The 14,787-nt window shown below is 40.2% G+C and overlaps 1 protein-coding gene across 1 annotated transcript in view; it reads left to right on the top strand.

Moving 5' to 3' along the window:
- The window catches only part of si:ch211-186j3.6 (neural-cadherin), a 247,063-nt gene that overhangs the window by 220,942 nt on the left and 11,334 nt on the right, over nucleotides 1-14,787 (top strand). Inside the window, exons 27-31 of the mRNA XM_057335388.1 lie at nucleotides 422-602; nucleotides 1,014-1,180; nucleotides 8,238-8,502; nucleotides 11,925-12,105; nucleotides 14,035-14,279. Coding sequence (XP_057191371.1) covers nucleotides 422-602; nucleotides 1,014-1,180; nucleotides 8,238-8,502; nucleotides 11,925-12,105; nucleotides 14,035-14,279 — 1,039 coding nt within the window. The remainder of the gene's footprint in view (nucleotides 1-421; nucleotides 603-1,013; nucleotides 1,181-8,237; nucleotides 8,503-11,924; nucleotides 12,106-14,034; nucleotides 14,280-14,787) is intronic.

Raw genomic sequence — 14,787 nt, 5'->3', positions numbered from 1 at the left:
GAGTTAAGTTTGTCCAATAATTTTTAGGTTAATATTTGATTTGATTTCAATGAACAGGAAAGTTTTCAAAGTTTTAATTCTAGTAAACTAAAATAACCTTGATGAGTGCTTGACTTTATTTTTATCACTGTTATCAGACATGCTGAGGAAGTTTGTAAAGATTTTTAGATCAGATCGTATTTTCTTTGAAAGAAGCACAAAAGAGGTTGATTGACAGGTGAGTAGGCGGTGCTTCAGTGTTCAGCCTGGATAGCAGCAAGATGGATTAACCCTACAAATGCATTGCTTTTCTTCTGGTGTTTGAGTGATCAAGACACTTTTTTGATTTGTGTATTGTCCATTTGTGATTAACTGACCCAAACAGATCTTAATACAAGATGTGCTCTATATTACAAACATTCTGTCTCTCTCTCTCTCTAAGTTTTATGACTTAGGATCCCCAGCAGACTCCTTTGGCAGCACTCCGGGATGTCTCATGACTGACAGTAGCTGTGTGAATATGGGCTTTCCCTCCTGCGGGACCAGGGGCCGCTGCCACGGCGAGTGGGGTTCCTTCAGCTGTCAGTGTATTCCTGGGTACAGCGGGCATCAGTGTGAAAAGGGTAATTACTTAGCAATTTCCAAACTTTTAAAGTCATTCAGTGTTATTTTCAAATGTGGGAGGTGAGAGCGACTGTGCCTTTGAAGATAAAGAAGATAAATCAATGCTATAAAGAATGATTGAATGGGTTCTGAAACAACCATTGTGCGCGTGTGTGTGAATATTAAGGCACGACTTTTCAGTAGGCCGGTGAATTGCTGTGTGTAGGAGGGAAAGCGTTTAGCATCCAGGCAGGATTTTCACGCGCAGCGAATCTTGGCACAAATCATATTCCGAAGTGTTATGAATTTGTAGCGCTTCTTTATGTAACATAACCAGAACATCCTGTGACATTCTCACTGTGCATTTTTCCATGTTTATCCATCTTTTTTAAGAGCACCATCTGAAGAACACATTTGTGTGTGTTTGATAGAGGTTCCAGAGTATTCTTTCGACGGAAGGAGTCATTTGCACTTTCAGCTGGCCTTCACGCTCCCCGCCAGGCATACGCAGGTTCAGGTTCTGGTTCGGACCCGCAAACACAACAGCTCTATTCTCACCCTGCTGTCCAAAGAACAGAATGAATACATCAAGCTGGAGGTTAGTGCTCTCGAAACAGCTCTCCCTTTTCCTTTCTCATGCTTTTACTTCCACTTTCTCATATCAAGATTTTCTTTTCTGCACTAGACCTATTATTAATGTTTCTATTAAGTGAAAATCTTTTCCCCTCCCCGCATCATAGAAGTGGCATTTTAGTGATTGACAACGAACACCCTGCCAAGCAATGTTTTTACAATGTTTTCTTCAATGTCTCTTCTCTGTTCCCACCAATAAGCGCCCGTGAAATGTCCTAACAGCGAACGAGCCGACTGCCAGCGTATAAAGATTATTTGTTCTTGATGTGCTCTGAAATAGCAGCCCATCTGCCAGACCCCGCAAACGTTGTTGCAACAGCAGTGCAATGTAAGAATTTGAATGTAGCAGCGAGTTTGTCTTTAATCATAGAGGCATTAGTATGCGTTTCCCGATGCGTCTGATACACTTGCAGAATGCATGCCGTCTGGCCCCTCACTCCAAGGCTGTCTGATTTTGTAAGGTTTTTTCCCCAACACCTGCTTTAAGATGATATGTTCAGATTGCTGATTGCTGTTTTGTTTCTCTGCTCCCTCTCTTACATTCTCTCTCTCATGTAAATTTCGCTTGATTTATCTGCGGCGTGAATTAGAAGTGTCTCTGAGACGGGCTTGAAGACATTTTATATCCCCTAAAGTGGCATACTACAGATTTCATTACCTGCTTATATTGCGATGCTTGCGAGGCGTCGCAGCGGTGCAGCAGCCGATGCTGCTTTTGTGCCACATGCTAAAGATTAAAACTTAATCTCCTGCTGTGCTCCTCTCAATTACCTTAGCAATAATGCTAATTGATGTGATGCGCCAATACCTATTTAGCATGGCCTGTTGTGTCTGATTATGATGCATCATCTTAATGACACTTTTCCAACAAGGTGTTCGTGTCAAAAGCAGCAACAAATATTATTGGTCTAATGATCATTCAGTCTCGTCTTGGGAAACTATGAAACTGCTGTATAAAGTGTAATGTTTATAGGTTTCAGTACAAATTCAGATTCACAACTTGTATTGAGTGCTTTTTATCTGACTCTTTAACTGATATTGGAAAATAAGCTCATGGTGTTTTGTTTTCCAATTGTCTGTGCTAATTTAGAAAAAAGCTAAATGGATTTAATCACTAAAAATGTTAGGGTTAGCTAAAACTAGCCAATTACGCACTTTCCTCGACCTGACATTTATGAACCTTTCGGTTCAAATGTACCCTCATTATATAGTTGACCCTTGCCTGAATGCTAATATTGCCTTGTTTTGTTTTGCTCTTATTGCGTTATTGTTTTTATTTCTCTTGTTTACTCAGCAGCTGTAGCAAAATATGAAAACATAGAATTTTAGTCTGAAGGAAAACATGGTAACACTTTATTTAAAGATGGGATAACACATTAAGTGTCTGCCAATCTCACATTGCCTATACAGTTGGGGTTGAAAGACCTCAGATTTTTTGAAGTCGACTCTTATGTGATAAAAGTCGCGTCGATGACGTCATTAATATATAAAATAAGAGCGAGGGAATAAATGTTTTGCAACGGGATTTGATGGGTGTGGGCAGTAAGACACTTGTGTTTGCGTGCGGGCTGCGGGAGAATGGCGAAACTCCCGCAAAATAGCCTCTAAAAATATAGGGCCTTATCGTACACTTGGCGCAATGCGTCGCAAGTGTTTTTGCTAGTTTCAGCCCGACGCAGTTCACATTTTCCCGTCCTGCACCGCGTTGTTTATATAGCAAATGCATTTGCGCTCGTTTGTGCGCCCATGGGCGTGCTGGTCTAAAAAAGCGGTGTTTTCAGGCGCAGTGTTGGCGTGTTGCTATTTTGAGGAACTGAAAATAGACTGTGCCATAGACCAACTCAAACTGGTCTAAAGTCAATGGCACAATGTTTTTTTAGTTATTTAAAGAGTGCGTTAGGAATATGCGCCTATAGGCGGGTGCACAGCGCTCGTACATGCTGCTTTTTACCAGTGTTGGGTGTGACTAGTTTCTAAGTAATTAGTTACTGTAATTTAATTAATTAAAGTAAGGTATTACTCTTATTTTTTTGGTAATTTAATTAGTTACTTCTGATGTATTTAAACTAAATACTTTGTGTAATATATGTTTGTGCAATAGTGGAATTGACATAAAAATTCAAAGTCTAACTTTAGAATCAGTGCTTTAATGTATAATTCTCACATTTGTAATACTTTGGTCAGTTAATAATACTACTTAATGTATTAACCTGCAAGCTTTTGTGGCTTCAGATCAAATCGTGAATGTTGCGGACAAAAACAGGACACATTGTTAATGATGCATGCGGAAGCAGGACAAGATAACACATATTATTGCCGGGAGTGTGACAGAATCCCGCTGAATTGGGTGGGAATTACATCCCACCCACAGCTCTCTTGGAACAGAATCTTCTTAAAGGTACTAAATTAAAAATGAAAAGAATAACAATGAATTGATAAGTGTTATGATGTGTCATGATTCAGATAGGAAGAAGCCAAGTGCAGACAGCCAAGGTAGTAATAAAAAAGGATTTAATAAATAATAAACCCAAGATGGGGCAAACAGCAACTCAAACAGGGCTTAAAACAAAACACTTCCCACGAGGGGGCAAAACAAAAGAAATCAAGCCAGCAAGAATAATGTCCACTTGACAAGACGGGCAAGACTGGAACAGGGAACTTGACGCAGGGGAATAAACTCCACACGAGCTTACATAAAACTCTGTAAACATTTCAAACGAACCGGCACGGGACAGAGAACACGAGGCCTTAAATGGAGAAAACTAATGAGGGATAATGACACTTGGCAGGTGAGGGGAATGAAACACTAAGGGGCGAGATTACGGGGAAACAAGGGGGCGGGGCCAAGGCACGCGACAGGAGAGCACGTGGTGCAAAGTCACAACAAAGGCCACATGCTTCCACACAGAACACAACAAGCACAAAAGACATGGTACTGTCACGACCCTGTCCACCGAACTAGAAAACTCCTGACAAGAAGGACAGGATCATGACAATAATGTATCAATTGTAGTTACAATTAATTATGAGACATTACAATGCATTATAAGGTGCATTACAATGCATAATTAATAAATTAAAACTACTTTTATAATGCATTATACATACACTGACCAAAATTATAAACGCAACACTTTTATTTTTGCCCCCATTTTTTATGAGATGAACTCAAAGATCTAAGACTTTTTCTATGTACACAAAAGGCCTATTTCGCTCAAATATTGTTCACAAATCTGTCTAAATCTGTGTTAGGGTACGATCACACAGAATGTGCTTTTCATGTTCTAAAACGCGAGGCGCTCCGCGCTGCTCTTTTGGTGACTCTTTGAAAAGAGCAGCGTGCAGCGTTTTTTGTATGTTGCTAGGTAACCCGAAACAGCCACAACAAGTTTCTTTCTTTCTTTCTTTTGTTTAATGGCGGTTGGCAAACCAGCTTTACTGGGATGGAGTGTGAAGACCAAGGAGGAGGAAGTGGAAAATACTACCCACAACAAGTTTCTCCTCCATGTCTCCAGGCGTTCCGAGCATTGCGACAAGGGAAGCCCCACCTCTCCACTCAACCGATTGGACAATGGAAAAAATCACACATGACATCAAGCGCTTTTCTGCTCAGAGTTGAGTTTTTTTCAACTTTGTGCGCTCAGAGCTCTCCGCCTAAAACGCGAGGCGCAGCAGGCGGCAGAAACGTGAGGCGCATAAGCAGCGCGCAAAACGCTCCCTGCCAACTGAAAACAATTCAAAAGAGGTGCTTCTCACAGCAAAAGACGCTTTCTGTCTGATCAGGCCCTTAGTGAGCAGTTCTCCTTTGCCAAGATAATCCATCCACCTTACAGGTGTGGCATATCAAGATGCTGATTAGATGATTATTGCACAGGTGTGCCTTAGGCTGGCCACAATAAAAGGCGGTTTTCACTGTACAGGACAGGTGGCAGACAACATGTATGGCGTCGTGTGGGTGAACGGTTTGCTGATGTCAACGTTGTGGATCAAGTGGCCCATGGTGGCGGTGGGGTTATGGTATGGGCAGGTGTATGTTATGGACAATGAACACAGTTGCATTTTATTGATGGCATTTTGAATGCACAGAAATACCGTGACGAGATCCTGAGGCCCGTTGTTGTGCCATTCATCCACGACCATCACCTCATGTTGCAGCATGATAATGCACTGCCCCATGTTGCAAGGATCTGTATACAATTCCTGGAAGCTGAAAACATCCCAGTTGTTGCATGGCGAGCATACTCACAAGACATGTCACCCATTGAGCATGTTTGGGATGCTCTGGATCGGCGAATATGACAGCGTGTTCCAGTTCCTGCCAATATCCAGCAACTTCGCACAGCCATTGAAGAGGAGTGGACCAACATTCCACAGGCCACAATCAACAACCTGATCAACTCTATGCGAATGAGATGTGTTGCACTGCTTGAGGCAAATTGTGGTCACACCAGATACTGACTGGTTTTCGGACCCCCCTATACAGTAAAACTGCACATTTTAGAGTGGCCTTTTATTGTGGCCAGCCTAAGGCACACCTGTGCAATAATCATGCTGTCTAATCAGCATCTTGATATGCCGCACCTGTGAGGTGGATGGATTATCTTGGCAAAGGAGAAGTGCTCACTAACACAGATTTAGACAGATTTGTGAACAATATTTGAGAGAAATAGACCTTTTGTGTACATAGAAAATGTCTTTGATCTTTGAGTTCATCTCATAAAAAATGGGGGCAAAAACAAAAGTGTTGCGTTTATAATTTTGGTCAGTGTATATACTTTAAGTAAGGTGTTACCGAAAACTTTTACAAAACATATTCCAAAGAGGAGGAGGTGCATTTTTAAACCTTACAGTTGAGATACCTTTGTGTGACAACTAACCCCAGTGTCCTACATTGATGTTAAATCAGACTGAGGTAGTGTGTATGAGTCTGAAAGGTCTGACAAGATGTTTTTGCAGCACTTTGAGGTTGACGGCTCATTATTTTTGTTATTAAGGTTTTGATAGAGTGAGACAGACAGAACTAAAATCAATGATTTATATTGTTAAAAAATGTCTCTACATTTTGTAACTGTTCAAGGCTCAAGGTAAACCAAACACAGACCTCTGCAATCTTCAGACCAGTAAAACAGTAAAACACTCGTTCCAACCGGTCCTGCTTTAACACAGTCTTATGTCCTATGCACCTGCATGATAATCTACTTGCAGGAATAATTTATCAAATTGATCCACTCTGTTGTATTAAGTTATGAGTTGAGTGGAAAGACAAACATTGTTCAAGTATGAAGAAACTGGGCTAGTGAACAGAAGACCAACCAATCGTGTGACCCACTGCACATCACAACACAACACACATAAAATGAATCTCAAAAGAAAATAGGTTTACTTTTGTGTTTTTTTACACTGTTTAATTGAGCAGTCTGTTTTTTGCATCATTTTTCTGTTTTATTTGTCGCTTTTTGTTTTCAGAACAGTAAGCTGCCATATAAAAATAAAAGGTTAACGCTATATTAGTACTTTCAAGGTTTTCAGCCTGGCATACTGTACATTGCACTTTAGCATTCCACACACAAACCATAATGATGTTTACTTTAGCATAATTAAGGAATAAAGGGATATACTGTATATAGAAAATATATAAGGCACAGTAATAACAAGAAAAAAATAAAATGGCACAGGTTACAGACTTATATTTTCCCTCACATAACAAAATATGAAAAGGTGTTTGAACAACCCAGGCCTACTTCACAGTTTGTACTTAAAAGCCAATGATGCATGGTCAAATGCCCTTTAATTATGAAACATGCAACTGGCCAGATGGCCACCTGCTGCTGCTGCTGTTGATGACTTTAGTTTCTGGATCACTAGTTGGAGATGGGTGGAGGACTTATGATGGGGTGTGGAAGAGAGTGTGAATTCTCTGATTTGGGTGAATCTTATTGTCCCATTTCATGTAGAAGAACTTTATCAAAGCAAGAGTTTTGTAGCTGGATTAATGATTAATTGTTGACATAGTCTTAACATTGAGACAGACTAACAACAGCAAGTTTAAGCATAACCCCTCAAGCCATACCGCAGGTAAAGTAAAAAAAACTGTATGGGAGAGAAGAAAGGTGAGAAGTTCACAAACGGCTTACTGTTGTTGTTGAAATGTGAGAAAGTTGAACCGCCTCTTGCATCATTGCATTGATTAGTCCTCCTTTTTACATCCCCACAAAGCCAGCATCCAAAACGGGGCTGTAAATTGTGCTCTCTGGGACACATGCAGAAAGACTCGGAGATAAAAATAAAGATTGAAGCCTTCAGGAGCAGGAGGTGCCCGACCACTTTGTGTGTCATAAACAAACACACTTTTACCACATTGCCAAGCCAGTGATTTTACCTTTTTCCAGATGTAGAGTTACAAGCATGTCCTCGTGAAGTAAAAAGACCCATTGAATCGGTTATTAAACTGTTAAAAATAAGACTGCAAACACATAGGGGACGTTGGATGACTCATGCACATAACTGCAGTCTCTGATATTAAATGCTTTTCATCTAACATGCATTCATAAATATTAATACTTGTCTGTGAAACATTTGATTAATAAAAAGTGACCGGTTTAAGAAGTGTATAAAGACACACACAAAGGGAAAGAAAGAGGAAAGGAAAGTCTCTCAGCTGACCACCAGAGAATAGGAGAGGAAGCATAAAAATACAGTGGCAAATCAAATTGACACCACACTGAATTCCCTGCTCCCCCTGTCTCCAATTAAAGCCCTGATATGTTTAATTCTGTTAGTGCTCAGTAGAGTCTTATCAGATCCTGCCCCTGTCTGATGTTTTCAGTCCCCGATGCTCTCTGTTTCTTCACATACTGCCTCTCTCTCTTCCTCGCTCTCACTGTTTTCATCATTTTAATTATATTCTTATTTGTTCTTTGTCTCCGGCACTTTATTTTCTCCAGATTCCACAGATAATACGAAAATTGAATTTATTCCCTTACAGTATTCGATTGTGTTCTCTATCTCTTTCCACTTTGCAGATCTACCAGGGTCTGTTAACCGTCTTCTACAACCTCGGCGATGGGGACTTCAACCTGACGATGCCCTCGTATCGTGTAGACAACGGCGAGTGGCACGATGTTCACTTAGATCGCCACGACAATGAGATGACCCTGCGTGTGGATGGCGGCGGTGGAAGAAGAGAGGTCACGGGCTCGCCAGGTCGCAGTCGGGAGATTGTTATCGATCCAGCCGTGGTGATGCTGGGCAACTCATTCCCCTCGGGACACAACAAGAGTTTCCAAGGTGAGGTACAGGTGTGTTTTGTGGAGCGTGATGCTAGAAGCCCCAAGGTCATTGGGTTGAGTCCTAATAGCTCAATTGTGCTGTTAGCTCTTCTTTTGTTTTAATGACAGCATGCACTCAAGATGGACTCCAATGTTTTAATTCCACAATATTCTCATGGTTAATGTTATTCCTGCATGTTCCAAAGAGTGTCTTGTATGCTTCTGTAGATGCTAAATCTGATATTTTGTACATAGCAGTGAACATGATACATACCCAAGGAAAAAATTAAGAGACCATTCCAAATTTTTATTTAATTAGCATTTCTAGTTGTATTGTGGCCATTTCAGTCCAGTGTCTGTTAAATTTGAACAAAATCAAACCTCAGGAGTGACACCAAGTTATCCAACAGCAATGTGAAAGACTGACAGCATGACAAGACACATGAAAACTGTGAACAAAATCGAGGTTATCACACAAAAAATACTTTTTGATATTTTCCTAAATACATGTAAAAAATATTACTGTTGTACTGCTTAAAAGTGACTATGAATGAACTTGGTTTCTTTACAGTATTTGAGGTCTGAAAAAATACAGAGCAGCTCTTCTAGTTTTTACATGTTTCTCCAGTTTTCATTTTCTGCAAATAAATGCAAATAGAAACCATCTGAAATTTGGGGAAAATGTTGTTAGTTCTTCACAGAATGAAACACCTATACATACCTATAAATAGTATATTCAGAAAAACTACAAAATAATTTTGAAATGATCTCTTAAAGGAGTCATGAATTAAGACATCAATTTTAACCTGAGCTTTTGTTATATAAGAGGGAATCGTATTCAAGTGAACATCCTGTAAGTGTCAGAACTGAAAACGCCCTTGTTACTGAAATTACAACTGTTATTGACACCAGGCCCAGCAAACGCCAGGTCCTGGAATGCACCTATCTATCATAGATACTGTAGGTTGAAGACCGCCTCCACAGAAGAATATCAACGACTACTTCTCTAACCCCGCCCACTGGTTTGCGCATGACAGTACTTTCACACAAGTTACACAAGTTGCGCGGAACCAGATAGAGGGAGCAAGCAATAAACATGCCGTTAAAAATTGCAAAATATTGTGCAGTGCCTGGTTGTGGAATTACACAGTCGCTGCATAACCTTCCTTCGGATTCCGACATTAGGAATGCGTGCTTGAAGTTTATTTTTAAAGACGTTCCAGCTCACGTAGGTAAAACATTGAGCGTTTGTTCGCTTCATTTCACCGGGGATTCCTTTGTGAACAAGGCACAGGTCGACGCTGGATTGCGGAGAGACTAAAATTAAAAAGCAGTGCTGTGCCGCCAATATTGGATTCGATAGGAATGGCGCAGCAATCTTATGTGAGTAAAACATTTTTGTACTATGCGTCACTATTGCTTTGTTAGAAATCGCTTGATATGCCCTGAGCCCTATTCACATGGGATTAGTATTACCTGGGTACCTCTAGTCATTTGTGATAATTGCAGAGGTTGTCTGTGATCTTAATCCCATGCGAATTGGCCATGTCTGTAATTTGTAAAGTAAAAATTCCCCCACAAATTACCTACCATATTTTGACGAACACAGAGGTCCTGTGATAATATTAGTCCCGTGCAAATCGGCATCTCTGTGATTTGGCGGGCTCATATATAATTTTTCAAGGTTTTATCCACCATTTGCGAATAATGGAGGCTGTTTTGAAGTGTCTTGATATAATTTCGGGTGCTGGGTCATATCCATAAGACGCTGTCGTTTTGGCCGGGAGTCTACCGTTTGTCTATTTATCATGGAAACTCTCGTAACATTGGAGACCCGCGATTGCTGTGATCTTCTGTCCGGTTCGCGATCACGGGTCTCAAATGCTGACAGGTACGGACATATATCATTAAACACCATACAACTATAGGCTATACAAACTATACGCAAAGCCTTGCCATCACATCCGGGAAATAAGTCAGTCAATTTGAGTAAAATCACAGGCTTCACTTATCCCGTGCGAATGCACCACATGAAATACAGATGTGGGGAGGTAATTTCTAAATCACACAAGGTCCCCAGATAATACTAATCCCGTGCGAATAGGGCTAATGTGTAACCTAACGTTACATCTCTAATCAAACTCACAGAAGGCTCCAACTAAGTTTACTACGCAAACTGCTATCCAATCATAGTTACTTCCAAGTCTTCAATGCGGCACGTCCATTAAAACCGAGCGTTTGTCAAGCCGGCCTCAAAACCCGGGTAGAAAATAGGCAATTACTTATTGATTTTGATGTTTTCAAATGTAAAAACCACGCGAACGTCATAAATAGACCTCATACAACAGTATAAAACAATAAACAAGGCCAGTTCATGACACCTTTAAATTTTTCTGTGGCTGTAGATTTAAATTAGATTTTAAATGACCGATTTGCATTGTGGTCTCATACTGGCAGAAAGAAGAGAGAGAATTATCTCGTGAGCAAAATGGAGAGAAAACTACTACACAATATGTGTACTTTTAAAACAGCATAAAAAATAAGCCATGTTTACTTCCCATCGTTTTAAAGTTGTTTTGCTGTCTGTTTGGCTTCTTCAGATATGTATAAATCGGTTACAATAAACGAAACAGCCAATATGTCAAATTATGAATGGAACACGTTAGCATGACATTTTGAGCAAACAAAAGTGCTGTGTCCCATGGTCAGGAATTCAATTGGTCCGATACGTTGGAGCGCTGCGAAGCAGACTGGCATTTTACCACTAAATCCAATTTAACCTCAACCAGTGAAAGAACTTACAGTATCCAGATCACACGCTGTGTGAAGTGTGCCAGACTAATCTTCACAGCTTTATCAATTCATAGCGCAGTTCCTGTAATCTATCATGATTACACAGTATTCTATTGGCAATAATGAAAAATTAATAGGGGTGATTAATTTATAATGGCTTCAAATGCACCTTCGCTGTAGATGGAAGCACAGCTAGCATGAAGGAAAGAAAAGGAGACAGAGGCATGTGACATAAAAGAGAGGAAGAGCTGCGTTGCACACAGGACACGTAGGGCTGAACTGGTTAGCCCCGGGCGCTTACTTTGTGTATTTATTAAATGGACTCTAAAAGCTCTTTTCTTAAAAGCTGAGGACATTGTTGGATGTGGTCGTCATGTCGGGCTCAGTTTGTTCAGCGAGAGCGTGTAAGCATACATGATAAGAGGCGGATTCACAGTTAATGCTATATTTGTATTCGTGTGAAAGCATTGTCTTTTTCCACCGTCTCTGTCAACGAAGCTTTATTGGCCTGCTTATCAACATTTACAGTGATGCCAAAGCATTTTCAGTATTTATATACCAAAATGGATACAACATATACAGTCCGAATATGATTTGAAGAACGGAAGAAAATATAACATCTCGTTTTTTATTCTCTCATTGGCACAGGCTGTCTGCGGGACCTGAGACTCAGTGGGCGGTTTATTCCTCTAGATGGTCAGCCCAGAGAGGGGGTGTCGGTGGTCAGTTCTCAGGGTGTATCTTTGGGCTGTTCCTCTGATTCCTGCAGGAAAAACCAATGCAGCCCCCCATTCACCTGTGTGGATCTGTGGAGAATTCATGAGTGCAGGTACACAAACATATACTGTACATTAAATCAATATTTTGGGTACATGTCAATGTTTCCGTTTTGCTACACTTATCACGATTACGTTTCATGGCGCACTAAAGTGTCATTACATTATTTGAGTATCCATTCTGATTGGTCAGTTTAGTGATGATGTCAGCCTTTATGCCATTTATGTTACTTTATGTCAGTTATTTAGTTATGCACATTAATGAGGAAAACCGCTAAATAGTTTAAACCATAGACCTATTTCACAGCGTGACGTGTACAAACGGAAGTAGGGTAAACGCTTGTCCAGTCAATGCTCTAGCTCCGTTCACTACACAGAACGGTTGCGGAGACCAGAAGAAGTTAGGCATGTAGCGCTCCCTTTATGCTGATTTGTCTAACATATATCAGACCTTGATGATAAATAAATCGCTCAAAAATAATGTTTTTGTAATGTTTGTTTTCCCTGTTTTTACATCTCCCAGTAAACCATGAATAAATCGGACAACATAAGGTTTTTGGTAAATAAAATGAATGCCTGTGAGAAAACAAGATGAATGAATGAATGGTTAAGGCAGCAGTGCAGCCAGAAAAAAGGTTTTCCCTACTTCCGGTCTCTGTCGCCATTTTGTAAAATAGGCGAATTGCTTTATTTTAGCAGCTCAGTTGCATTTATTTGACCACATATGATCGGATCACCCGGATGCAAAAACAAGAGTAAACAGGGCCTTTGTCTCTCATCACATACACATTCATCTGTAAACAAGCTTAAATTCAATCCTCACTATGCAAGACCCCCAGACACACACGTTGTAGGGAGTCTACTTAGCTAAGCCTTTGATGCACCTTGGCCCCGGGGTTGTCTGTAAACACGCCTGACTCTGAAGGCTGATGGGCAAGCATGATATGTGTGTGTTACTCCTGACCGTGAACCAGTCTGTTCTCTTCTCTGACTGCAATGCCCGCTAGAGCTGTTGTGTAGTCATGTTTGTGTGCGATTGTGTGTCTGTCTACAGGTATTGTCTCCAAGTTGCCGAACGGCTGCCCTATTCTCTCTTTCATCAGTTTGATAAGCATGCTTTGTGCAGGCCCCTGGAGCAGGTCACATTGGAGTTAGATAGTGTGTGTGCGTGTGTGCGTGTTTGTTTTCTGGTGAGGTGAAGAGAAAGTCAGGATTTTCAATTCAGAGCAAATCTCCTCAGTGTTGAGTCCAATTCAATATGTGATATCTGGCTTACATGCAAAAGGGTTTTAAATTGTTATTTATTTATTTATTGTTACCAAAAAAGGGTCTAGACGCATCAAACAGAAATATTCTCTTTAATGCATTTAAACAGGTTTCCCAATCACATTACCACATTTTAACACTGTCAAATATTATATGTTATATTTTAAAGGGATAGTTCACCCAAAGATTAAAATTCTGTCATCATTTACTCATCTTCGAATGAAATAAATTTCTTTGTTCAGAAGAACTCAGAGAAAGATATGTAGCTTATAACCAAACAGTACTTGGACCCCATTGACTACCATAGTAGGGTTTTTTTTGTTCTGTTAGACATAAAAGAAGATATTTTGAAGAAAGTAGGGCAGCAAACAGTTCTGGGGCACTTTTGACTACCATTGTAATTTTCCCAACTATGATAGTCAATGTGGTCCAAGAACTGTTTGGTTACAAGCATTCGTCCAAATATTTTTCTCTGTGTTCAACCAAACAAAGACATACAGATTTGGAACAACTAGGGAACAGAATTTTCATTTTTGGGTGAACTATTCCTTTAACTACATTTACTGAGTCAGTTTATTGACTGAGTTAACAGATTATAATCTGTGTTTTAGGTTAAAAACATGTTACAATAATACTTCCTTAAAATGTGTGTATGTAAATGTATTACCATTTGTTTAATGCTAAACATGTAAACATAGGGTTTTCTCCAATCCCAGGTGTCCACCAGGTCACATGGTCAAGGCAAACGCCACAGGAAAGTTCTGCGTGTACACGCTGTGTGCCAGCCGCCCATGTCACCGAGGGACGTGTGTGGCACAGTCTCCCTCCAAATTCACCTGTCACTGTCCAGAGGGTTACCGCGGTCGGCACTGTGAGGTGACGCTGGCCATCTACCGGGATGACGTGGGACTCAGTTTCAGCTCACTCTTTGCCATATGCATCTGTTTCATGGCCCTGCTAGGTAACTATATCCATTAATGTGCTAATTTACCTCTGGTGATGCATGAATAGTTCACTCAAATATGAAATGTTATTCTAAACCCAGATGACTGGTTTCTTTTGTGGAATATAAAAGATGTTTTATACAACGTTACAAAATTGCCAAAAAGCATCAGTAATATATTCATCCCGTGCACTATAAGTCTTTAAAATTTTGTGTGAGGAATAGACCCTTGTTTTCTGAAAGACATAAAGGTGAGTAAATTATTTTTCCATTTTGAGTGAACTGTCACTTAATGTTTTTGTTTGGCACGCCTTCTGCAATATTTGTATTGAGCAACATTTATCCAGCTTGTAGCCTGCAACAAATGGCACTGGTAATCATAACAAAAATAATTCTTATGTGAGTCACTATATTGATGTATGCGAGTTGTTACTTAGGAATAACTTAATCAATGCCTAATCATAAATTTACAAAGCACATTTGTTGATGTTTACACTTTTCACGCACAGCTTAATCAAAAGGGCAG

This window comes from Triplophysa rosa, linkage group LG1 (genome assembly GCF_024868665.1).
Source record: "Triplophysa rosa linkage group LG1, Trosa_1v2, whole genome shotgun sequence".
In the NCBI taxonomy this organism is placed as follows: domain Eukaryota; kingdom Metazoa; phylum Chordata; class Actinopteri; order Cypriniformes; family Nemacheilidae; genus Triplophysa; species Triplophysa rosa.
This window is presented reverse-complemented; position numbering and strand designations above follow the sequence as displayed.